Source organism: Phyllobates terribilis, unplaced genomic scaffold, assembly GCF_046119375.1.
Source record: "Phyllobates terribilis strain yellow unplaced genomic scaffold, ASM4611937v1 Scaffold_5__5_contigs__length_657084704, whole genome shotgun sequence".
NCBI classification, from domain to species: Eukaryota; Metazoa; Chordata; class Amphibia; order Anura; family Dendrobatidae; genus Phyllobates; species Phyllobates terribilis.
The window spans coordinates 124,169,135-124,193,980 of record NW_027362765.1 but is presented as its reverse complement, the minus strand read 5'-3'; the positions used below and the strand labels follow the sequence as shown (position 1 = coordinate 124,193,980).

At 42.9% G+C, this 24,846-nt stretch overlaps 1 protein-coding gene across 4 annotated transcripts; it reads right to left on the bottom strand.

The window, feature by feature from the left end:
• Positions 1-10,311: 10,311 nt before the first annotated feature.
• PCMTD2 (protein-L-isoaspartate (D-aspartate) O-methyltransferase domain containing 2) lies at positions 10,312-23,969 on the bottom strand. 4 transcript variants are annotated; one of them, XM_073682909.1, is made up of 7 exons: positions 23,755-23,902; positions 23,500-23,585; positions 17,687-18,021; positions 16,066-16,168; positions 15,317-15,488; positions 12,839-12,962; positions 10,312-11,870 (listed from the first exon to the last, which is right to left on the bottom strand). In XM_073682909.1, the coding sequence occupies exons 3-7, from the start codon at positions 17,991-17,993 to the stop codon at positions 11,506-11,508; spliced, it is 1,071 nt and encodes a 356-aa protein (XP_073539010.1). In that variant the 5' UTR covers positions 17,994-18,021; positions 23,500-23,585; positions 23,755-23,902; the 3' UTR covers positions 10,312-11,505. The 4 variants fall into 4 exon arrangements, with proteins under 4 accessions (XP_073539010.1, XP_073539013.1, XP_073539012.1 ...); XM_073682912.1 differs by having other exon boundaries at positions 23,828-23,846; XM_073682911.1 differs by lacking the exon at positions 23,500-23,585 and having other exon boundaries at positions 23,828-23,969.
• Positions 23,970-24,846: the final 877 nt, after the last annotated feature.

Genomic DNA, 24,846 nt, shown 5'->3' with positions numbered 1-24,846 from the left:
AATTTTAATCGATTGGGAAACTTGGCGCATGAGTTTGTTTCATCTACAAAACTGCGCAACCATTAAAATCAGCAGCGCAGTTTTTGTTTGGTAAATTTGCTCTTCTGCAAAATCATGGACTTGTTTGTCAATGACAATAAAAAAAAAGCGCCGTTTCGGCATGTCGTTGGGGTTTTTGCCAGCTCAGTTCGATTTGGGCAATTGACCCTCTAATTTCTGTCCTGGAAAGAAAAGATGTCCGTCTTGGTGGTCTGACCATGTTATGGCACTGCTGCCTTTTCTGCTTTAGGTTGGGGATTAGGTAGACTGTACGCTCTGTAATGATGATTTGCTACTGCTTAAAAAAATAAAAAATTGTGGCACACACAAACACACAACACAATTTTCCCGCAGTCTCAGAACACCAGGCTAGACCTTTCACCGATTTGTGCCTATCCTAAATGGGTCTTAATTGCTGTCCCAATTTTTTTTTTCTCTTTTTTTTGCTACTCCACTTTTTTATTTTATTTAATCACTGATTTGGTTATATGAGGCTTTTTTTCTATGAGATATTAATATATTAATATTTTTGCAGGCAGCGTAAATGGAGAAAAAAAGCAATTTTTGTTTTTTTTTCTTATTACATTTTTTTTACTATTGATATTTTACATCAAATAATCTTTTGAATGAATTCTCCAGGTGATTATGATCATGTGGATACCTAATCTGTGTAAGTTATTGATTATTTATATGTGATAAAATACATTTTATATGATTTTTTATCATAGTAATTTCCATATCTATAAAACATTTGCAAAAAAAAAAGAAGAATATATATGTATATTTTTTTTACCTAATTTGTCCTCCAAGAGATCATAAAAGATCTCTGGAGAACATATTTTTTCTTTATTGCTCATTTTTACCACTGTAACGGGGGCATCCATAGAATCCCAGTTACAGGGGAAAACAGCTCTTTAAAGTGACATAAGTGCTTGGTAGAGCTAATCTTGGTCTGCCAGGACCCAGAAATCACATGATTGTCAAGTTCTACAGAAGGATTTAAAGTGTTGATACTTCAGTTTACTGCAATGCACTTACTGAGCAATACGTAGCAGGTAATGATGAGCGAGCGTGCTCGTTTAACCCTTTAACCGAGCATGCTCGGGTACTTACTTCGGCGTGCTCATATATTATGTTCGAGTCCCTGCGTCTGCATGATTTACAGCTGTAAGACAGCCTCAACACATGCAGGGATTGCCTCACATGTGTTGAAGCTGTCTTACAGCTGTAAATCATGCAGACGCAGGGACTTGAACATAATATACGAGGACGACGAAGCTACTCGGTAAGCACCCGAGCATGCTCGGTTAAAGGATTAAACGAGCATAATCGCTCATCACTAGTAGCAGGCAAAATAGAGGTCGTGATAAACATCTTTTGACTCATCCAGATTGCAGGAATAGAAGCTTTAACCCTGCTTTGTAAATTTGCAATGGTGCAGGGATAAAGAACAGGTTCAAGCGCCGCAAATTTACATTTGGTTTTATCCAGTGCACTTGATAAGTCTTATCAGTGGGGATTTGGGTCATCTTAAGGCCCCAAAAAGAACAGGATTCCACTAGTTGCATGTATGTATGTGATTTAGGTTCACATGCATCACCACTATTCTATTTATGGACTGCTGCTCATTTTTAACAGAAAAATCAAGGACCTTATTCTCTGGAGATGTCAACAGTCTGGAGTCCCACCTATCAGACACTTACCGCCCATCCAAAGATTAGGAAATACATTTTATGGGAAAATCCTCTCATTTAGAACTCTGCCCTAACACCCTAAACAAGTACAGATCGTCAAAGACCCTAAACAAATACAAAAATGGATACAGTAAAGAGCTCAGACAAGACCCCTTAAACAAATACAGACACTTATACACAGCTATTCACACCGACCTATCGGAACCTTGCAGCTTTCCCTTTTGGCGTCAGGACCTGCACACAAGGCCATGCGACCTTGCTTGTGCAGATCCATCTACTGCAACAAATCCTTCATGTTAGGCCACGGCCCCACTATCAGTATTTGGTCAGTATTTTTTCTCAGGAGTGGGAACCAGAACCAGTGCTGGGCCTTGTACATTTAGCCTCTTCGCAAAAAAAAAAAAAGAGCAGGCTTTCTAGTACCACCTATTAGGGAAAAGTCAGACGGCCATATAACTCGAAGATCGCAACGCAATGCTCAGACTGGCCATTGGCAATCCCGACCCAAGCATGACAGCATGTATTCCTATGCAGTTCTATGCTCAGGTAGGGAGAGCTGATGATCAGTCCAAGCATTGCGTTGCGATCCTCATCAGAGTTATACGTCCGCTGTCTCTACCTTTAAAGGTAGCAATCCTTGAAGTCAATATTGACCATTAAAGAGCTTAGCCATATGACTGCAGATATAAATTCATCCTTGCCGTATGACTTAAGATAGCAAAGACCTCCATTTGCAGGCAGCAATTTCACAGTACTTGTCCATTACCAGTGCAAAGTAGGAAATTGTTTTGCTGGATGATACGCCTTTGATGGAGGGTCTAAGAGGTAAAGTTTCTCTTAGGGCACAGTCAGACAACAGTATAAATTGGACCGAGATCGGACTACAGTGCACGGATTTACTGGTAGGTCTCCTGGCCCGAGCATGACAGCTTCATATATTTCTATCTCTCACAGTCTTGAACCAATTTGTACGGACGTCTGAATGTGCCCTGAGAGTACCAAATTGATATAGGGAAACTTAAAGACCAATGGAATGCTCCCTAGGAAAAATATATAGTAATAAGCTCTTCACAGAGAAAGAATAGGGTCTCTAGTGCCAGGGTCTTTAGGGGCAAGAAGGCCAAAACAGCTGTCTGCAAATGGAAGTCTTTTCCTTTTGGAGAATCTGGTTTGGCTTTATATCCCAAGTCATGTGGCAAGGCTCTTCAAAGAGTCAATATTGACTTCTTGCAATACTACCTTTAATAGGTGGCACTAAAGACAACATTCTCTTCCTCTGTGAAGAGGCAATTTGCATACCTTTTTCCCAAGGAGCATCGCTTGGCTTATCAATCTCAAAGCTGCAGTTTCCAAGTCTGTTTCAAAGGGTTGTACAGTCAAGATATTGATGAACTACTGTATCTTTAGGATAAGTCATCAACACCTGATCGGTGAGTGTCAGACCTCCACCAATCAACTGTTACACCTCCTTTAGCAGCCGGAGCAGACAGCTGCTCTGCAATAGTGGGCAGCTACACACTGAATGGCTTCCATGTGTTTACATCCTGCCCCTGCCAGAGCTTATAATAGCCGATTGGTGGAGTTATTGCACCCGGCACCCCCGACCAATCTGATGTTGATTCAGGAAAACAATTACATTAAATTACTGCTGCCAAAGGTGGTTCTATATGTTATTGATTTATGGGGTGTACTTAATTATTCACACTCAGCTTCTGTATTTTGGTCTAGATTTTTTGCTAAAATATGACACATTGTAAACGGTTATGTGTTGTTGTTCATAGCAGGTTGCGTTTACCTAGTTTTAAAGGGAATCTGTCAGTAGGAATAACCCTCCTAAGCCATCTATATGTACATGCAGGTGATAGGAAACTGAAGAAAATGATACCTTGATATCTGCGAGCGGATGTCTTATTCCAGAGAAATCCATGTTTTCTTTAATACGTAAATGAGCTGTTCAGGACTATGGGCCGGACATCGATCTCCCTTAGAATCTGCCTTCAGAGATTATTTTAAACAAAAGGGAAACTACCAGTGTGAGACATGTAATGAATGACAGTCTGCTCTTCTGATCTCACTGCAGAGCTGTGTGTGATTACAACGAACACAGTACAGCAAAGGTGAACTTTTCTCATTACAAACAACAAGCACATTAGCAGTTGTCCTCACATTGATGTCAGCTCTACTGTACTGCTATTCCCCCCTACACTGGCTGCCTGCGAGATAAAAGTGGAGGCACTATGAGTTGCAAATGTACACTGCTCAAAAAAATAAAGGGAACACTCAAATAACACATCCTAGATCTGAATGAATGAAATATTCTCATTGAATACTTTGTTCTGTACAAAGTTGAATGTGCTGACAACAAAATCACACAAAAATCATCAATGGAAATCAAAGTTATTAACCAATGGAGGCCTGGATTTGGAGTCACCCCCAAAATAAAGTGGAAAAACACACTACAGGCTGATCCAACTTTGATGTAATGTCCTTAAAACAAGTCAAAATGAGGCTCAGTATTGTGTGTGACCTCCACGTACCTGTATGACCTCCCTACAACGCCTGGGCATGCTCCTGATGAGGTTGCAGATGGTCTCCTGTGAGATCTCCTCCCAGACCTGAACTAAAGCATCCGCCAACTCCTGGACAGTCTGTGGTGCAATGTGACGTTGGTGGATGGCGCGAGATATGATGTCCCAGATGTGCTCAATTGGATCCAGGTCTGGGGAAAGGGCGGGCCAGTCCATAGCTTCAATGCCTTCATCTTGCAGGAACTGCTGACACACTGAAGCCACATGAGGTCTGGCATTGTCCTGCATTAGGAGGAACCCAGGGCCAACCGCACCAGCATATGGTCTCACAAGGGGTCTGAGGATCTCATCTCGGTACCTAATGGCAGTCAGGCTACCTCTGGCAAGCACATGGAGGGCTGTGCAGCCCTCCAAAGAAATGCCACCCCACACCATTACTGACCCACTGCCAAACCGGTGATGCTGAAGGATGTTGCAGGCAGCAGATCACTCTCCACGGCATCTCCAGACTCTGTCACATCTGTCACATGTGCTCAGTGTGAACCTGCTTTCATCTGTGAAGAGCACAGGGCGCCAGTGGCGACTTTGCCAATCCTGGTGTTCTGTGGAAAATGCCAAGCGTCCTGCACAGTGTTGGGCTGTGAGCACAACCCCCATCTGTGGACGTCGGGCCCTCATACCACCCTCATGGAGTCGGGTTTCTAACCGTTTGTGCAGACACATGCACATTTGTGGCCTGCTGGAGGTCATTTTGCAGGGCTCTGGCAGTGCTGCTCCTGTTCCTTCTTGCACAATGGCGGAGGCAGCGGTCCTGCTGCTGGGTTGTTGCCCTCCTACGGCCCCGTCCACGTCTCCTGGTAGTGCCTCCAGCCTCTGGACACTACGCTGACAGATACAGCAAACCTTCTTGCCACAGCTCGCATTGATGTGCCATCCTGGATGAGCTGCACTACCTGAGCAATTTCTGTGGGTTGTAGAGTCCGTCTCATGCTACCACGAGTGTGAAAGCACAACCAACATTCAAAAGTGACCAAAACATCAGCCAGAAAGCATTGGTACTGAGATGTGGTCTGTGGTCCCCATCTGCAGAACCACTCCTTTATTGAGTGTGTCTTGATAATTGCCAATCATTTCTATCTATTGTCTATTCCATTTGCACAACAGCATGTGAAATTGATTGTCAATCAGTGTTGCTTCCTAAGTGGACAGTTTGATTTCACAGAAGTTTGATTTATTTGGAGTTATATTCTGTTGTTCAAGTGTTCCCTTTATTTTTTTTGAGCAGTGTGTTTGTAATGAGACAAAAGTTCACTTCTGCCGTACTGTGTTAACTCTGATATCACTGCACAGTTGTGTGTGATTATGAGAGAAGACTGTCAGTCATTACATGTCTCATACTGCTAACACTCACTTTCATTTAAAATAAGCTTTGGAGACAGATTCTCCGGGAGATCTCTGTCCGGCCCAGAGATCTTAACAGCTCATTTACATATAAAAAAACATGGATTTCTCTGGAATAAGATATCAGAACACAGATATCAAGGTATCATGTTTTTCAATTTTATGACCTACATGCCCATATAGACGTTGATCCTACTGACCCTTTTAGGTCTTTTTTTTCCTGTGTCCAGATACATAAAACCATAGAATTCAATTAAGGTGCATTTACCTTTTGCTCATGACTGTATATATACTAAAGAATATTTTAATCACATTTCTTTATATTTTGGTGTCTGAATTTTGGACATTCCACAACCCAAAGATTAATGCCAAAAAGTAGTAGTCTGCTGCCAAAGGATAAACCGTCCGTCTTTTACATCACATGTGAATTACAGATGGGGGCTTCAGATTCAGGAGGCACAGGTGTTCTCAGGGCATGCAGGTCTGTCTACACCATTGTTTCCCAAAGAGAGAATTCCTGATGCCTTGATGATACCTTCAATCACCTGTGTAATACTAAGGAGATCCTGAAAACATGACCTGTGGGGGGGCCGTGAGGATGGGGTTTGGGAAACACTGGTCTACACCGACTACAGCACTTACCTGGTGAGTTCTTATTGTTGAACTCACATTGAGGTTGTTCCATGTACACCTAATATATTCTTTAACGTCTGCCCTGCCATCTTCTTTACTCCATTACTGTGCTGCCAGGGCTTAGTTGTACTTTTATTAGTGAGTACAAAATACACTCTGTCCTAAAGGCCAAGGTTACTCCTATACTTTTTGTAGTAAGGCTTGACGTAGTCCAAACTTTGTGATGACTGATTGCATGAGTTTGTATGCAGAGTACAGGGTCTTTTCTTTGTAAAGCCGAGCTCGCAGGCTACTTCTGCCAGTCCTGATAGCACACAGGCTCTGTGCACATCAGTGTTTGCAGATTCATCCAAAGTTACCAGACAGAACAGTACGGTATGCTTTTCTATATGATACAGTAAAATTATGGAGACCTGAAGGACCCAGCTATTTCAGTTTGATATATGTAATAACTGTTGGACACAGTAATGTTTCTGCCTTGAAATGAGGTTTATTGTACTAACAGAAAATGTGCAATCTGCATTCAAACAAAATTTGACAGGTGCATAAGTATGGGCACCTCACCAGAAAAGTGACATTAATATTTAGTAGATCCTCCTTTTGCAAAAATAACAGCCTCTAGTCGCTTCCTGTAGCTTTTAATGAGTTCCTGGATCCTGGATGAAGGTATTTTTGACCATTCCTCTTTACAAAGCAATTCCAGTTCAGTTAAGTTTGATGGTCGCCGAGCATGGACAGCCCTCTTCATATGATCCCACAGATGTTCAATGATATTCAGGTCTGGGGACTGGGATGGCCATTCCAGAACATTGTAATTGTTCCTCTGCATGAATGCCTGAGTAGATTTGGAGCGGTGTTTTGAATCATTGTCTTGCTGAAAGATCCATCCCCTGCGTAACTTCAACTTTATCACTGATTCTTGAACATTATTGTCAAGAATCTGCTGATACTGAGTGGAATCCATGCGTCCCTCAACTTTAACAAGATTCCCGGTGCCGGCATTGACCACACAGCCCCAAAGCATGATGGAACCTCCACCAAATTTTACTGTGGGTAGCAAGTGTTTTTCTTGGAATGCTGTGTTTTTTTGCCACCATGCATAACGCCTTTTTGTATGACCAAACAACTCAATCTTGGTTTCATCAGTCCACAGGACCTTCTTCCAAAAAGAAATTGGCTTCTCCAAATGTGCTTTTGCATACCTCAGCCGACTCTGTTTGTGGCGTGCTTGCAGAAACGGCTTCTTTCACATCACTCTCCCATACAGCTTTTCCTTGTGCAAAGTGCGTTGTATAGTTGACCGATGCACAGTGACACCATCTGCAGCAAGTTGATGCTGCAGCTCTCTGGAGGTGGTCTGAGGATTGTCCTTGACTGATCTCACCATTCTTCTTCTCTGCCTTTCTGATGTTTTTCTTGGCCTGCCACTTCTGGCCTTAACAAGAACTGTCCCTGTGTTCTTCCATTTCCTTACTATGTTCCTCACAGTGGAAACTGACAGGTTAAATCTCTGAGACAGCTTTTTGTATCCTTCCCCTGAACAACTATGTTGAATAATCTTTGTTTTCAGATCATTTGACAGTTGTTTTGAGGAGCCCATGATGCCACTCTTCAGAGGAGATTCAAACAGGAGAACAACTTGCAAGTGGCCACTTTAAGTAGCTTTTCTCATGGTTGCATACACCTGGCTATGAAGTTCAAAGCTCAATGAGGTTACAAAACCAAAAAAAGTGCTTTAGTAAGTCAGTAAAAAGTAGGTAGGAATATTTAAAACAAGAAAATGATAAGGGTGCCCATACTTATGCACCTGTCAAATTTTGTTTGAATGCAGATTGCACATTTTCTGTTAGTACAATAAACCTCATTTCAAGGCAGAAGCATTACTGTGTCCAACAGTTATTACATATATCAAACTGAAATAGCTGTTGCAAAAAACACCAATTTTAATAAAACATTAAGCTTAAGATTAATAGGGGTGCCCAAACTTTTTCATATAACTGTATGTGACCACTGCTTAAAAACACCAAGTCACATCATACAAAACCATATATCACAAGCTGAGAGTCTCCTCCGGTATCTCCTCAGAAACCTATTAAAACAAAAACAAAAAAACACAACAACATTTGTATTTATAGACTATATAAAATATACAAACCATATATTAGCACAAGTAATACAGGGCACATCAGTTGTAAAGTCAATCTTAACCAAACAGCACAAATATAGAAGAAATTAAAAAGAAACCCACAAAAAATGCCATTTGGCACTGAAGTCTTGTAATGAGCCGAACCAAAGCAGCAAAAGTAGAAAGGGGAAGTTTACCTAAACCCACTTCACCACCACACCCTGCACTTCTCCATGGCATCACAGGGCGTGCACAATGCCCACAATACCTCTTAAGTACATATTACTCAATTTTAAAAGGCATTAACTTAAAGGAGTTGTCCTGTCCAAATCGAGAAGTCTGCAGTCACTCTGTGTGACTGCAGATTTATGAATCCCCCCTGCGTACGCACTGTGCGCTGCAGGGATTCGCCGGTTTCTGATGCGGGACTGGAGGGTATGTATGAGTTAAGTCATTTATTTAAGTTATATAAAAATAAGTCAGCATGACTTACCCTTTGAAGCCACTGCCCCTTATTTACAGGGCTGCAATGGTGACATCCCACCTGCAACATACTGTAGATCTGTTGCATCAACTCACTACCATCAGCACTTTAGCCGAATCACATGGGGCCTCGGCCAGTTATTTGTATTGGACGAGGCTGCGCTCTCTAGTTGGTCACACCCACTCAACCGCAGCCTCACTAGACGGGGTGCAGCCTAGCTCCATACGAGTGTATGGAGCAAGGCCACCCCCACTAGATGGGCCCTAGCTGGGAGTATGTAAAACTCATACATACCCTCCGGTCCCGACTCAGAAACCGGCGAATCCCCACAGCGCACAGTGCATGCACTGGGTGGGTTCATAAGTCTGCAGACTTATCGATTTGGACCGGACAACCCCTTTAAAAAGGGTTGGCCACCTTTGGGGGGGGTCAATCGTTTTATTTTTTTTTAACTGACTATATTTTGGCCTAAAAAGCACTTATGCTATTGGGTCTCATTACAAATTTTGCAGCGTTTGGCTTTTACAGGCTCTTTTGTTTCCCAGCAAATTCAACTTTTAATTTAGTCTGTGGCCATATATCAGCTGCCAAGAGCTCAAAAACTCCCAAGTTTGTGCAACCCCTTTAGAGTATCAAAAACTTGAGGTTTGAGAACATAACATGGTAGGTCCCTTTTCAACCAATAGCACATATTAAATACTTTCCAGTGCTGACTTTTTTGTTCCTTTATTTATAGATACCTTAAACCATACCCGTGACTCACACAAAACGGCTTTTAACACCATTGACAAAGCACTTATACTAACAAAGTACACCCTCACTCATGGATGAACCCAGGAAACGGCTCTATGTAGCAGGATATGCTAAACATAAGGTCACACAATACACAGAAACTTAGTTTTAAAGCTCCCCCTTGTGGCTGAACTTCAGCACAACACACTGTATTGACTTGCCTACTGCACCCAGCCATGTAATGTAGCTGTTCCGGAGCTTGGCAGGCTGCACTGACCTAGCCACAGTATTTAACCATGTAATCTAGCTCCACCTTGTGGCCATAACCATGTACTGCAGGATGCATTGATTTGTTGATTATTGACAATTCAGGTAAAAGTGTCTGTTTTCAGAAAAATCCTCTCCCCCAGGAAGCTTGTCATTAAAGCACAGCATTGTTTTTTTCTCTCCCGCTCCCCAAATCACACGCAGAGTCTGTTGCTGCACCCGTTGTCTATACGGCTGATAACACGTCAACAGCGCTGCAGGTAATCAGCGAGCTAAGTGGCTTGTGTCATATTCATGGGCACAGCTGCTTATCTCAACGATTGGCTGCAGCACTTTCTATGTGATATCATCATTGCAGATAACAACAGACACCTGGAGCAGTGGACTAAACTCAGCACTGGACCTGGGAAGGGTGAGTAAAGAAATATTTTATTTATATTATTATTTTTACAACAAAATTGTCTGCAGACACAACTTTCTTTTAAATGGAATGGAAAAAAACCCTTTAATCTCCAATTCACTTCTTGGGTAAGGTACATAAGCAATGATTACCTTATCATGAATACATTGTGTCTTGTTGGGATCGTTGAAGTGCAATAAGCTATTCAGCACTTTTCATTAGAAAAACAAATAAAAATACAAATATATACACATACAGACATTTAAATGACATTTCAGGGATTTTCACATTTCAATTGAGTAGGAAAGTCACATTGTCATTCTAAGCTTGAGCCACCAGGGGGAGACAACAGATGTTTACAACCGCTTTCTATCCTATAGCTTCAGAATGGCATCATACAGGACCTGTGTGCCTTCTGACCGATAGCCTGCCCTGTCCGGCATTCACAGAAGGTACAAGGCAGAAGAATTCACACGGACGTTGTAGATAATGTAGTCAATGATAGATGCCTGTACTTGCAGATGGATCCAGTACAGAGATATCACATGAAAAATGGTGCATAGTTTGACGTCAGCCCTGTAATGCTACAACCAAGGCATATGAAGCTCCATCATGCTTACACTAAATAAACAGTTTCTTATTTATATTAAATGGTTTATCCAAAAAAAAAGGCTGTAACAAAGGGATGCTCCATGACCGAGGCCTCCGAGAAGTCTAGGGCAACATCTTTGCACAATGCAAAGTTAAGTTCTGGTGGATGTCCCTGCATAGGACGCAGTAGTACCTGGAAGATTAGCCTAAATATCACACGGTGCCTCAGATAAAACACCTTAGGTCATAGACACTGATTATCTAATGCTATACTAAGAGCGGAACGTGGGTGAAAAAAAAATAAAAAAGTTGTTCTTATCAAGGGCTGCTCGGGTCTTCTAGAGAAGAGTACTCTGTTGCTTAGTTTCGCTAACAATGGAAAGATTCGCCAATAGACACCGAACATTTTGGATTCTAGGAAAAGCATTCCCTGGTTGCTCAGACAATTGAAAATAAATCTGCTGCAGCGCTGGAGAAACGATGGTCAAAAAGGGGCAGAAGGTCTGGCCATCTTCCCCATAAGACAAGATGCCAGTCAGTTTAAGGGTTAAAAAAAACAAAAAAAAAAACACAACATAGGACAACAGCCAGCAGCCATACTGTCCTGGAGTTTATTTCTCTCGGTAGTAGAGTAGGTAGCATTTCAGAGGATCTGGAAGAGGCAGGCTCAGGATCTTCTTTCGGAGAAAATTAACAGGAGGGTCTGACTTTGTACCATTGATGACTCGCTGTTCCTCCTCCACTTCTTCGCAATTGTTGTTGTCGTCAAAGGGGTTTGGAGTGCGGCTGTCAAAAACGTCTTGGTCCAGAAAGGCTATGGTCTCCTTTTGATGCCGCCGACTACGTCTCAAGTGAGGTTTGCGCACGTCGTGTAGATTAACGTTCCTGTGGTTGAATGGCCGTTTCAGGATCTTCCTAATATGTTTCCGGATGGCGAATCGAGACAACTCTTGAAGTGAGCGCACATTTGGAGGAGCTAAGGAAAGAAAGAAGCTGGATTAATTTTATGACTAGAAGGTTCAGTGCGGCTGCTAAGAATTTATGCTACGTAACTCAATATTGGATGCCAATATATTAAATGATGTTCATTTTATGAATAGAAACGGTGAAAGGGACATCTTCCTCACCTTCCAGCAGCCCGAAGGCTCTACATAAAATACAATAGGGTATATAATAGGAAGGTAGGGGATATGCAACAGCTAAAAATGGAGGCAAAGGATGTAAAGGGGTACACGCTGTAGAATGTAAGCCCGCAAGGGTAGGGTCCCCTCCCTTATAAATAAATAATAATACCCATCTCCTATCCCAATATGTAGTAGGTGTGATAATAATATTAGCAAATATCTCCAATCTAGGTATGTCACTTACCCCATGTGCAGGTATTGCAGTAGCTTAGGTATCCATGGTTACGACCACTAGCAACTAACTAACTAACTGTCACTATATGAGTGGTCATAACCATGGATACCTAAGCTTCTGCAATGCCCTGCACATGGGTTAAGCAACATAGCGAATCTGAAAAACTATACTACATTTCTAATTGGAGGTACCTGCTAATATTACTACTACACCTACTACATATTGGAATAGGATCTTGAAGATAGGAATACCCCTTTAAGACAACTTAGGCTGTGTTCACATCTGCACTGGAGGCTCCTCAATCATAGCTTCCGTCAAAAATAACCCAAAACCAGCAGGGCTATTTTTAATAACGGACATCATGTTGGAAACTCAATGGACCCTGTTATAGTCAACGCAGCCTATCAGGTGTCGCTTGTGGCTGAGAAGTGACAGATCAGCAGTTTCTGCACTATACATCTATAGTTTCCCAAGTAGTAATTTGAGGTTTTGTTTTCCCATCTTGGAACTATAAATTCCCTTTAATGGAAAAAAGTGAAAAAGAAAAAAAAAAAAAAACCCTCATGCATCTGTAACTGCACTTACGCAGATGGAGCGGGTGTCTCCTTCCGGTTATCATTTTACTTGGTTGAACTAGAGGAGCGAATGACACAGCCAGGATCTTCCTGGTCTCCCAGCTTGATGGACCTGTGCGAGTTATCTTTGTAAGCTGCATAAAGGGGAAGGGAAGAAAAAAATATTAAAGAAAAACCCTTGCAACAAATGACTACAACGCCATCAATAAATACGGAATAGAGACAACAGTATACACAACAGCTAAGCCAGCTCCCTTGCTAGCATGGCTGATGCGCGGGCCAGTCTCCTTCAACACAAAGTTATTCTGATGAGCACAAGGTGGAAGTATGGCTGCAAGAACAGATACATAGGGGTGGAAATAAAGGGTGTCCCAATCCCTATGTATCAGTCCTTGCAGCTCCATATAATTTTTTTTTTAAATTAGGCAAGTATCAAAGTCCTGAATTCTAATTCCATGAAGAGGTCCTCATATAGTCTTTAGGAGCGTGCCACTCTCCTGCCTCCCAGGGGAAACGGTGTGCTCCTGATTGATTGTTCAGACCAGCAGTATGTATGCTCTTACTTTTGCCCTGAACTTAACCCCTTCATACCATGGTCATTATCCGTTTTCTTTTAGTTTTTACCTCCCCTTCTTCCAAGAGCCATAACTTTTTTATTTTTCCGTCAATATAGCCATGTGAGGGCTTGTTTTTTGCAGGACTAGTTGTACTTTTGAAGGAGCCCATTGATTTTACCATATAGCGTACTGGAAAACGGGAAAAAAAATCCAAGTGCAATGAAATTGTAAAAAAGTGCAATTTTTTTAATTTTTTTTATTTACCATGTTGACTATTACAGTAAACCTGACCATTCAATATGATTCCCCAGGTCAGTACGAGTACACAGATAGCAAACATGTTTAGTTTATTTTTTATTTATGTGGACAAAAAAAAAATTCCAAAATTTATATGAACATTTTTTGGGGGGTTTATCGCCATTTTCCAAGACCCATAGTAGTTCCATTTTTTGGGATCTTGGGCTGGGTGAGGGCTTATTTTTTTGACCCCTGAGCTGATGTTTTTATTGAAACCATTTTGGGGTAGATACAATGTTTTGATCGCCTCTTATTGCAATGTTGCGGCGGCCAAAAAAAACCGTAATTCTGAAGTTTAGATTTTTTTTTCTCATTGCGCCGTTTACTGATCTGATTAATTTACTTTATATTCTGATAGATCGGACATTTCTGAATGCAGTGATACCAAATCAGTGTATTTTTTAATTGTTTTATTTTCATTAGGAAAAAAGGAGGCAATTCAACCTTTTTTTTTTCAGATTTTTAAAAGTTTTTTTTTCCCACTTTTTACTTTATTTCAAAGCCCTCTTAAGATTTGAAGCTGCGATCTGTCGAAAAATCACGATCTCCTATGAATGCCAGCGTTCACATGAGATTTACAATGACAGACATGGTTGTCTTCTGCAGACCCCCAGCTGTTATGACAACCCATCGACAACCCCCTGATCACATGACAGGTGCGCTGATGGGCGGGATTTGTGACGCACTTCCGAGTGGTGGCGTGTTAAATCACGCTGTCAGAGAATGACGCGGGAGTTAACAGCCGCGGGTGGAGAGCAGCTCCAACCACGACTGTTAAGGCCCATGAAAGCTGATTAAATCAGCTGTCATGTGCAGGGAAAGACGAGTGCTCAGTGCCAGAGCATGCATTAAAATTGGGGACACTAGGTACGGTGTAAGGCTATGTGCCCACGTTGCGGAAATGAAGCAGAAAATTTCTGCTTCATTTCCGCATGTCCTCTCCCGGAAAAACGCATGCGGAATTCCGCACGCGTTTATTGCGCGCTTATCGTGCGTTTTCCACATGCGGAATTGCCTTCCTTTTTTAATGCATTGCACAAGGCAATTCCGCATGCGGAAACGCAAAATTAATGGACATGCTGCGGAGTTTTGAACGCAGCATAAACGCTGCGGAAAAATCCGCAGCATGGGCATAGAACTTGCGGATTCTCATTGGGGACAATGGGATGCGGATTACCAAGCGTTTTACAAGCGTTTCCGCTGTGGAAAATCCGCAGCAAAAACGCTTGTAATCCGCAACGTGGGCACGCAGCCTAAGTTTTCGCTATATATCGTGAAGGGATTAAAGAGTAACTAGCATTTTATTTTTAATTTCATAAATCAACAGCGCATATACTACAAAGTTTCTTATTTTTATATCTTATCAGAGAAATCGGCTTCCTTCTCTGCCAGGAATGAACATTAATTTTAAAAATTCTCAATTCAAGGGTAAAATCTGTTTTCAGAACAGCACACTATAAAGTTAAAAATCGTTCCGTTCTTTGGAGTCTTTTTAATGTGTGCTAACTGCAAAATTGCCCATATTTCCTAAGAAAAACAAAAATTACATTGGGAGCGCTGTATCAGAAAAAGATCTTTAGCTTCTTGATATTTCATTCCAGCAGTCAATTAGGACAGAATTCTGAAGGGACTACCTTTTCTTCGAGTGGCATGACGAGGATGCCGCCTACTTTCAGCAGATTTTTCATGTATTCTTCATGTTCTTTCTGTACTCCAGCTCCACAGTACACGCGATCATAAGCCAAGGATTCGAGTGCGATTTCCAGGCAGTTCCCAGCCACAAAGGACGGCTCACAAAAGTCAAACCTTGTGGAAGATGACATACATGAAAACAACAGTGAAAAGGAGAAAAATACATTTTATTCAGGAGTTAGTTTCTTAGAGCGAGTTGTAGGACCAGTTTACTGTATAGTAAATAGTTTTATATATGGCACAGGTCAAACATGCATCCGTATCACCTTCACATCTCCATTTGGACATGTTATTAGTCTGTCCCATGTTAGAAAACAGACAAATATAATTAATGAACATTACAGATGCATTGTGTAACTGATGCAAGCAACAGCGGAGTGGAGCCACTGATTAGGAGGTCTGTAATGTGTATGTTTTTAGAACAGAAAAAGGCATCAAACAGCTTTTTCTTCTGTTCTAAAAGTAGATAATGGACCCCAAAGAGACCCCATAATAATCAATAGGGACACTCTGCTTCCGTTTACATTAGTAATGGAACTGATCCATTTGGGACATTAAATTTAATTTTTCTGATCCTAAAATATGATGGACATTTGGAATGTTGAGAATGTGAACAGCGCGTTACCAGTGCGGTATATAGCTAACTCTCCTGCAAATCTGGACCCTTACAGGCCACAGACAGTAGTCTTACTTGTCAAAGCTGTCGCTTGTGCGGATGAACTGATCCAGCTTTTCCTTTGCAAATTCAATGACGTCGGGATGAATCTCTACTCCGTGGTTCACTCCAAAAGGTCCTGAGGATAGAGATGAAGCTTAGTGCCAGTTTCTGTCAGCATTGGGAGCTGCTGTGGGAGGTGGAGATGGGCAGCAGTTCCAATAAGACCGATGGTTTATGTAAGGCTGAAGCACAGCTACCCTTCTAGTTTGGATCAACTTGCTCAAATAATATTTTGCTACAGTCAGTGCCATCCAGTACTAATTCATCCAACATACGGTCTGAAAATAATATCTAATCATTGGATAATAAGTAGCAATGAGTACAAGTGCTCATTACTAGAGTTACAGAGTATCGCGGGTGCTCGAGTGACATGTTCAAGTCCACGTGGCCGCAAGTTTCGTGGCTGTTGGACAGCCACAAAACATTTGGGGATTGTCCATTTTTGTCAGGCAATCCCTGCATGTCTTGTGGCTGTCTAGTAGTCACGAAATATGCAGCTGTGGGGACGCGAAAAGGTCACTCGAGCACCCTCGATACTCAGTGCATACGTGAGCACCATAGGCAAACTCAAGTAGCAAGCACTTGCGCCCATCACTAATAAGTACCACCACTTTTCATTATCGCCACTTGCCCTCAGTGATTGTCAGAAATATACCAGACATTTGTGTTGAATGATCCTGATGTATCTAATCTATATAGTCCTGTGAGATAAACCCAGAGTCAGCATCAGTATGTGCTGTCCTGGACTTGTGGCTTCTACCAACGCTAGAAATGAGCAAAATCAGACAAAAAGTCCAATTCACCCAGTTGTGTGGATTTTACTGGGACATTTGATTCACAGAGAAGTTATTCTTCACATAATTGAATGTCCCTTATTATGCTCTGGGGTCATGATGAACGCAAGATGTAAAAATAGGAATAGAGTGCTTATCTCACCTTTCGCTCTCCTCTCCAGCAGCTCCCTACCTGGTCCTCCTGTGCTCACTCTAGGTCCCAGAGCTTGTGCAGTTAAGTTCGTGGCCTACTTGAGATCGGAAACTCTGGCCTAGAGTGAACACCGGACCTGAATAAATAAATGATGCAAAATGATGAAGGAGCAGAGGGTTGGACAATGGGCAGCTGGAAAGGTTAGCAGATTTTTGTTTTTTTAACCCTTTGCCAGCCTTCTACTGTTCAGCAAGATGGCAGCCGCAGCTGGCCACCACTTGTTGAATTGACAGGAAGCGAATTACAAAAAAAAAAATAGTATTCTTTAGAATGTGTTTGTAAAATCTGAGGAGAATTCAATTCCACTCAAATAAATTTGCCCATCTCTAACCTACACAATTACCTTATGACTAAACCCTCTGGGCTCTAGGCCTGCTTGAACAATTCAGGGTTTTAGCCTTTAGGTGTAGGGCTACGTTCCCATGAGTTTTTTACGCTGCGCATTTGCGAAAAAACGCAAGTAACCCATTTTACTTAACGGGTGCAGAAAATCTGTAACATCAACAACTCATGAAAAGCTCATCGTGGGAACGTAGCCTAAATGAGAAAGTTTGTTTATTGACAGCAAGAGTCAACTTGATATAAAAGAAACACTGGAGTTACTCACCCAAGATAAGTCCCACCATAGTACTCAGATATCCAGTACCACTGCCCAAATTCAGGAAGGACTGTCCTGCCTGTAACTCCAGAGACTCCATCACTTCGGAATAAATGCAGGGGGCAGACAGATGGATATTGCCGTGCTTCCAGGCCAAGTCTTTATATGCGATTTCCTTATATTCATCCAGGTAGTAATTTGCCCGGTCAACGGCACGAAATGCATTCTCCACCCAATCGGTACGGATGTAATGAGAATCCAATAGGTTGTCGATCAGGTCATCGTTGTCTTCGCCGGCACTCACCGCTCCACCCATTTTTTTTTCTACTATAGATCTTATTCAGCTATTGAGAGGGAGAAAAAAATAAAGCACTCAGATAATAAAGGAGTCAAAGATCCTATAGTCTTATCTGTATTTAATCGGCAAACATCACAACCTAAAGCATCACACTATGGCCTTGTGGCAACAGAATTCTAGCATTATGAAACATTGAGACTGATTGCTGCAGTATTTTGGCGCTTCGTTTTTGAGATCTTTCAAAGCTGAGCCCCAATAAAATATTCCTGCTAGCTTTTGACATGCCACAGTGACGTTAAGTTTCGATCGATGAACAACCCCATTAATCACTGGAACTAAGGTGCGGACAACCCTATCAATCACTGGAACTAAGATGTGGGATCGTTGAGCTTCTTGATTTTTGACAGTCTGGTGGTGGAACACCATCTTACAGAAAATGTATGAGTCCTTACAGCAGCTGTAAGCTTGTGCCGCCATTTCAGCAAACGATGGGGGTAATGTTCAGTGCTATTATTTTACAGGAATAGGACATGAATGAACAATGATGTAATTGCTGTTTTTTTACATAGACACTTGCTCATCTACCACACCACCTGTTGTGATATGAATTTGCATGTACTTGTATCAGATCTTACAATTACATCACTATGCGTTTATGTCCCATTCCTGTAAAATATTAGCACTGTAACATTACCTATTCTAGTTTGCTGCCTGTATTCATCAACTCTGCCACGTCGTCTCTTTGCCCAATGTGGTTCTGTTTTTAAAATCACGTCTTCAATTTTAAAAATGCTGTTGATCAAATAAAAAATGGACGACTCTTTCATTTAAGTGCTTTCAATCTCAATTCTTTATATTATGCATTATTATACATTATTGTTCTTACTTTGCACCTATTGAAGATTCCATCTTCACTATTTCAGTGTCAGTATTTATTATTGTTTCTATTTTGTTATTATGGATATTATTGTTTCTATTTGGACTAATTTGTGTAGCTAGATGATAGCAAGAGAAAAATCAACTTTATTCCTCTTGGCTTTCAGTCATACCGGCGCGACGGTGGAGGTAGAGTCACCCCTTACGGCACTGTAGTTAGTAGTAATTTGACTGACAGCCAGCTCTCCATTGATGCACTGCAAAGCCGGCCGTCAGTCAGTGCCATGGCTACAGCCGCTGACAGATGCCATGCTGATATGCCTATATGAGTGAAAGCCAGCAGCTCTTGGGTGGAATAAAGTTCATTCTCTCCCAGGTGGTAGCACTTTCAGTACTGTGGCCAGGCACCTGCCTAACACTATTAACTTGTAAATTAACCCAATATTTGCAGGTAAGGCCGGTTTCACATGTCCGTATATTTCCGGTACCGGAGATATCAGTGTCCCGTGTGGGTCACACGTATGGCAACCGTTTGCCGCATCAGGATCACACAGACTGGCACCTGGGAATCAGAGCTACAGTTAGCTCTGTTCCCATTCGCCGGGTGCTGAACGCTGCCCTCATCATGGTTCCTGCCGATGCTGCGATCAGCACCAGCAGGGAAGATGATGAGGGTAGTAGTAGTCTTCTCCTGCAGTGTCCCTGTGTAAAAATAAGAATAAAATCCATATATTCACCTGTCCGGAGATGTCCCCCACTGTAATCCTCGGACTGCTGATGCCGGGGGAGAGCGAGCAGCCCTCATAAGTTGTGTCCTGTCACTCACTGAGCTCCGGGGCCCGCTCTCTGGAGCAGCTCATACTCCCCGGCGTCAGCAGTCAGAGGATTACAGCGGGGGATATCTCCAGACAGGCGAGTATATGGATTTTATTATTTTATTCTTATTTTTACACAGGGACACTGCGGGAGCGGACAATGCGGGAGCAGACACTACTACTCACATCATTGTCCCTGCTGGTGCTGATCACAGCGCAAGCAGGGGACAATGATGAGGGCAGAATTCAGCCCCCTGCGCTTGGGAACTGAGCTAACTGTAGCGCTGATTCCCAGGCGCCGGTACGTGTCACACTGATGACACACGGATGTCATCCGTGTGTGTTCAGTGTAAGACACTTTTGCGGACTGTGCATCTGCAAAACAACGGACATGTCAGAGTGTGGAGCACAAGGATACACGGTCCGTGGAAACACACTGACATGTACGCAGACCCATAGATTTGAATGGGTCTGCGTGTCAGTGTCTCCAGTACGTGTGGAAATTGTCACCACTCGTACTAGAAACAGGGACATGTGAAAGAGCCCTTAATAACATTACCCAACCTGACAGGTTCCCTTTAACAAAGTGATTAAAAATATTTAATATTTTTAATGGAAAATATGAACCAGAAAAAAAAATGCGGAATTGCATTTTTTGAAAATTTCATCGTGTTTGCTAGTCATTCAGAACAACAATTCGTCCTACAAAAAAATAATCCCACACACGGCTATATTGCCAGAAAAATGAAAGTTATGGAATTTGGAAGAATGGGAGGAAAAAATACAACACAACTAAATTTGGCTGTGGTGGGAAGAAGTTAAAGCAGAGCTGCTCTGGGTGGAGGTGTCTTAAAGAGTTTTTTTTTTCCACTTTCAGGGTTTTTCCATCTACCAGTCCAGCCCCAGTTCTCACCTTCTGCTCTGATCTCTGCATTGGTTACAGCACTGATAGAGGGTAAGGACCATGTGATTTTAGGTTTAAACAACACTGGCAAATAAGAGGGGAGAACCCCGAAAGTGGGAAACCCCTTTAATAGGGCTGAGACTCTGCAGGTTCTACTACCTGGAGCAACTAAGGGTGGCTGCGTGAGAAAACGAGTTTGGCTGGTTCCTACAGAAACATTTCTCCCTCCTTAGACTTCTAAACATTCTCAGATTATTCTTAGCAAATTTACTGTTACCCCAAGTAGGGGTGATCCCCACATCCACTAATATCCATCCCAAAATGTCCCACCTTAACCCCTTCAACCCCCAGCCTGTTTTTACCTTCCTGACCAGGCCAATTTTTTCAATTCTGAACAGTGTTACTTTATGAGGTAATAACTCTGGAATGTTTTAACGTATCCCAGGTTAGTGGTAAATTTTGGTCTATATGATTTGCATTTATTTACGAAAATATCGAAAATTTGACAAAAAAGAAAATGTAAAATTTTGCGGTTTTTAAATTTTGAATTTTTATGCCCTTAAACCAGATAGTTATAAATCACACAAAATATAGTCATCGCCAAAAGTGTTGGCACCCTTGAAATTGTTCCAGAAAATGAAGTATTTCTCCCAGAAAATGATTGCAATTACACATGTTTTGTCATACACATGTTTATTTCCTTGTGTGTACTGGAACAGCACAAAAAAAGAAATTGACAGAAAAAAAAGGCAAATTGGACATCATTTCACACAAAACCCCAAAAATGAGCCTGGCAAAATTGTTGGCACCCTCAACAATATTTGATTGGTTATTTATTCCAAAGGATGTGCAATCAATCACTTCCTATAATCATCAACAGCTTCTTACACCTCTCAACTGGAATTTTGGACCAATCTTTTGCAAACTGCTGCAGGTCTCATAATTGAAGGGTGCCTTCTCCCAACAGCAATTTTAACATCTCTCCACAGATGTTCAATGGGATTTAGATTCAAACTCATTGCTCGCCACTTCAGAACTCTCCAGAGTTTTGTTTCCATCCATTTCTGGGTGCTTCTTGAAGTATGTTTTGGGTCATTGTCCTGCTGGAAGACCCAGGACCTAGAACGCAACCCCAGCTTTTTGACATTGGGCACTACATTGCGACCCAAAATATTTTGGTAATCTTCAGATTTCATGATGCCTTTCACAAAGTCAAGGCACCCAATGCCAGAGGCAGGAAAACAACCCTAAAACATCTTTGAACCTCCATCATATTTGACTGTAGGCACTGCATCCTTTTCCTTGTAGGCCTCATTCCGTTTTCAGTAAACAGTAGAATGATGTGCTTTACCAAAAAGCTCTATCGTGGTCTCATCTGTCCACAAGACGCTTTCCCAGATAGACTTTGGCTTACTCACGTACATTTTGGCAAACTACAGTCCAACCTTTTTATGTCTCTGTATCAGCAGTGGGGTCCTCCTGCCGTAGCGTTTCATTTCATTCAAATGCCGACAAATCGTTTGTGCTGACACTGATGCACCCTTAGCCTGCAGGACGGCTTGAATTTCTTTGGCACTTGATTGGGGCTGCTCATCCACCATCCGGACTATCCTGTGTTGGAACTAGGGTTGAGCGAGTATGTTCTGTCCGAGTATGCTCGGGCCAAGCTCCGAGTATTTACAGCTGCTCAGGGATAAGGTTAAATCACTCCCGTGTGCATGATTTGCAACTGTTTGACAGTTTTATTACATGTGAGGAATGTGTAAGAAATAGATATTCTTCACATGTAATAAAACTGTCAAACAGTTGCAAATCATGCACACGGGAGCGATTTAACCATATCACCGAGCAGCTATAAATACTCGGAGCTCGGCCCGAGCATACTCGGCGAAAGGGTTAATAGAACAAACTCGCTCAACACTAGTTGGAACCTTTCATTAATTTTTCTCTACCGTCCATGTCCAGGGAGATTAGCTACAGTGCCATGAATTGTAAACTTCTTGATTATGTTGCGCACCGTGGACAAAGAAACATCAAGATCTCTGGAAATGGACTTGCAATCTTGATATTTTTCTTCATCTCTTTCTGTTCTCTATGGAGATACAAAACTGTGTGCCACCCACTGGGAGGAGGGGAACCACTGGGGAAAACAACTGTACAGTGCCCCCCTGGGAGGAGGGGAACCACTGGGGAAAACAACTGTACAGTGCCCCCCTGGGTGGACGGGGGCGGCTGCAGAAAACAACTGTACAGTGCCCCCCTGGGTGGACGGGGGCGGCTGCAGAAAACAACTGTACAGTGCCCCCCTGGGTGGACGGGGGCGGCTGCAGAAAACAACTGTACAGTGCCCCCCTGGGTGGACGGGGGCGGCTGCAGAAAACAACTGTACAGTGCCCCCCTGGGTGGACGGGGGCGGCTGCAGAAAACAACTGTACAGTGCCCCCCTGGGTGGACGGGGGCGGCTGCAGAAAACAACTGTACAGTGCCCCCCTGGGTGGACGGGGGCGGCTGCAGAAAACAACTGTACAGTGCCCCCCTGGGTGGACGGGGGCGGCTGCGGAAAACAATTGTACAGTGCCCCCCTGGGTGGACGGGGGTGGCTGCGGAAAACAATTGTACAGTGCCCCCCTGGGAGGAGGGGGGCTGCAGAAAACAACTGTACAGTGCCCCCCTGGGAGGAGGGGGGCTGCAGAGAACAACTGTACAGTGCCCCCCTGGGAGGAGGGGGGCTGCGGAAAACAACTGTACAGTGCCCCCCTGGGAGGAGGGGGGCTGCGGAAAACAATTGTACAGTGCCCACTGGAAAGAGGGGGCAAACAAGTGAACTGCACCCCCCACCTTGCAGAACATAACAATCGCAACAAAAATAAAGCTTCCCCCTGCAGGACATAAGGGGAATAACAAGTCATGGAGAGCAGTAAATACTGACCCAGTGCAATGTCCAATTGGGGGAGGGGGCTCTGCAGGAAACAGAGCTGAACAGGAAATACGTCTCACACCAAAAACAAATCCTCCCTGCAGGACACAAGTAGAAATACGTTTGCTAGGGATATTAGCAACAAATACGAAGTACTGCACTGCGCCCCCTGCAGGACACAAGACCTGGCTGCCTCCGTACAAAACATATGGCCTGCGTCTTCCGGAGTTTACCACCATCCTGTCCTCGGACGGCTCGGCGTCTTACCCCGGTGGAGCTCGGTGAGAGGCCGCGTTTGCCGTCGGTGCTCCGTAGCGACGCGTCCCCCACACTCGCTCACCTCCTGCTGTAAACACACAACCAGCTGACCACTCGTGACGTCACCAGACAAGCTAATAAGGTGGGCGTGACCCAGCTGTAACCCCCGCCCAACCAAAGCACAGGCTTGCGTCTATTTTTACTGCTCATGCGCCGCCTGGCTCCTGTGCCAGTCACGTGGTGCCGGCCGGCAGAAGGCGGGAGTTTGTTTTTTTTTCTCAGAGCCATAGCGACGTCCAGTCATGAAGACGACGCTGAGGGGAGACAAGGGGCCTTTGAAGGCGCAGGAAGCCTCCGCCATCAGCTTATTGTCAGGTCTCTAAAGGCTGCGAGGAACTACATATATCAGACAGCCCAGGCTGAGTGTTGTAGGGCCTGGTGTTAAAATGTCACCCAATCCTATATAAATGGCCACATACAGAGGTTAGTGTATACTTGCTGTGGGTTTTCTTAATCTTTGCCTCCAGTTTTACAGGTTTTTTTTTCCGTACACGCGCTTTTAGTCCTTGTTTTTTTTTCTGATACCTTGAAAAAATATAAAGAAAAATAAATCCCTGTCTTATGTTTCAGAATTTTTTAATTTTTTATGACCAGAAGGGACCACTAAAAAAAATAAAAAATTGTGTTCCCTGTTTTGTAGAAATTATATTTATATATTGGACACAGTTTGTTTTTTGACAAGGGTGGGGCTAGACACAGCGATTAGGACTGGCGGTGTGTTTTTTTTTTTTATTTTTTTTTTATTTCACACTTTGTGACCCCCATTACTGACCTTCCCACCAGGAGGTCTTAGGCTAAGTGCCCACAATGCTGAAATGCTGCATATTTTTCCGCATCTCCCTGGCGGGAAAAACGTATGCGGATTTTACATGTGTTTTTCCTGCCAGGTAGAAGTGTTTGTCAAGCGTTTTTGCGTGCGGGTTATCAAGCGGCATGGATTTATATAGTGTGACCAAGTAATAGTTAAAAAAAAGAAAAAGAATAAAAATGGTAAAAAATAAAGATTATACTTACCTTCCGATAGCCCCCGGTGTCTCGCGG

What these genes read in the sequence shown, in the direction of transcription:
- PCMTD2 (XM_073682911.1), bottom strand. Translation starts at nt 17,993, where the DNA reads ATGGGTGGAGCGGTGAGTGCCGGCGAAGACAACGATGACCTGATCGAC. An exon ending in TATGGTGGGACTTATCTTGG is followed by an intron (nt 16,169 to 17,686) that starts GTGAGTAACTCC and finishes CTCTATCCTCAG; the next exon opens with GACCTTTTGGAGTGAACCAC. An exon ending in GAGACACCCGCTCCATCTGC is followed by an intron (nt 11,871 to 12,838) that starts GTAAGTGCAGTT and finishes TTCTTTCCTTAG; the next exon opens with CTCCTCCAAATGTGCGCTCA.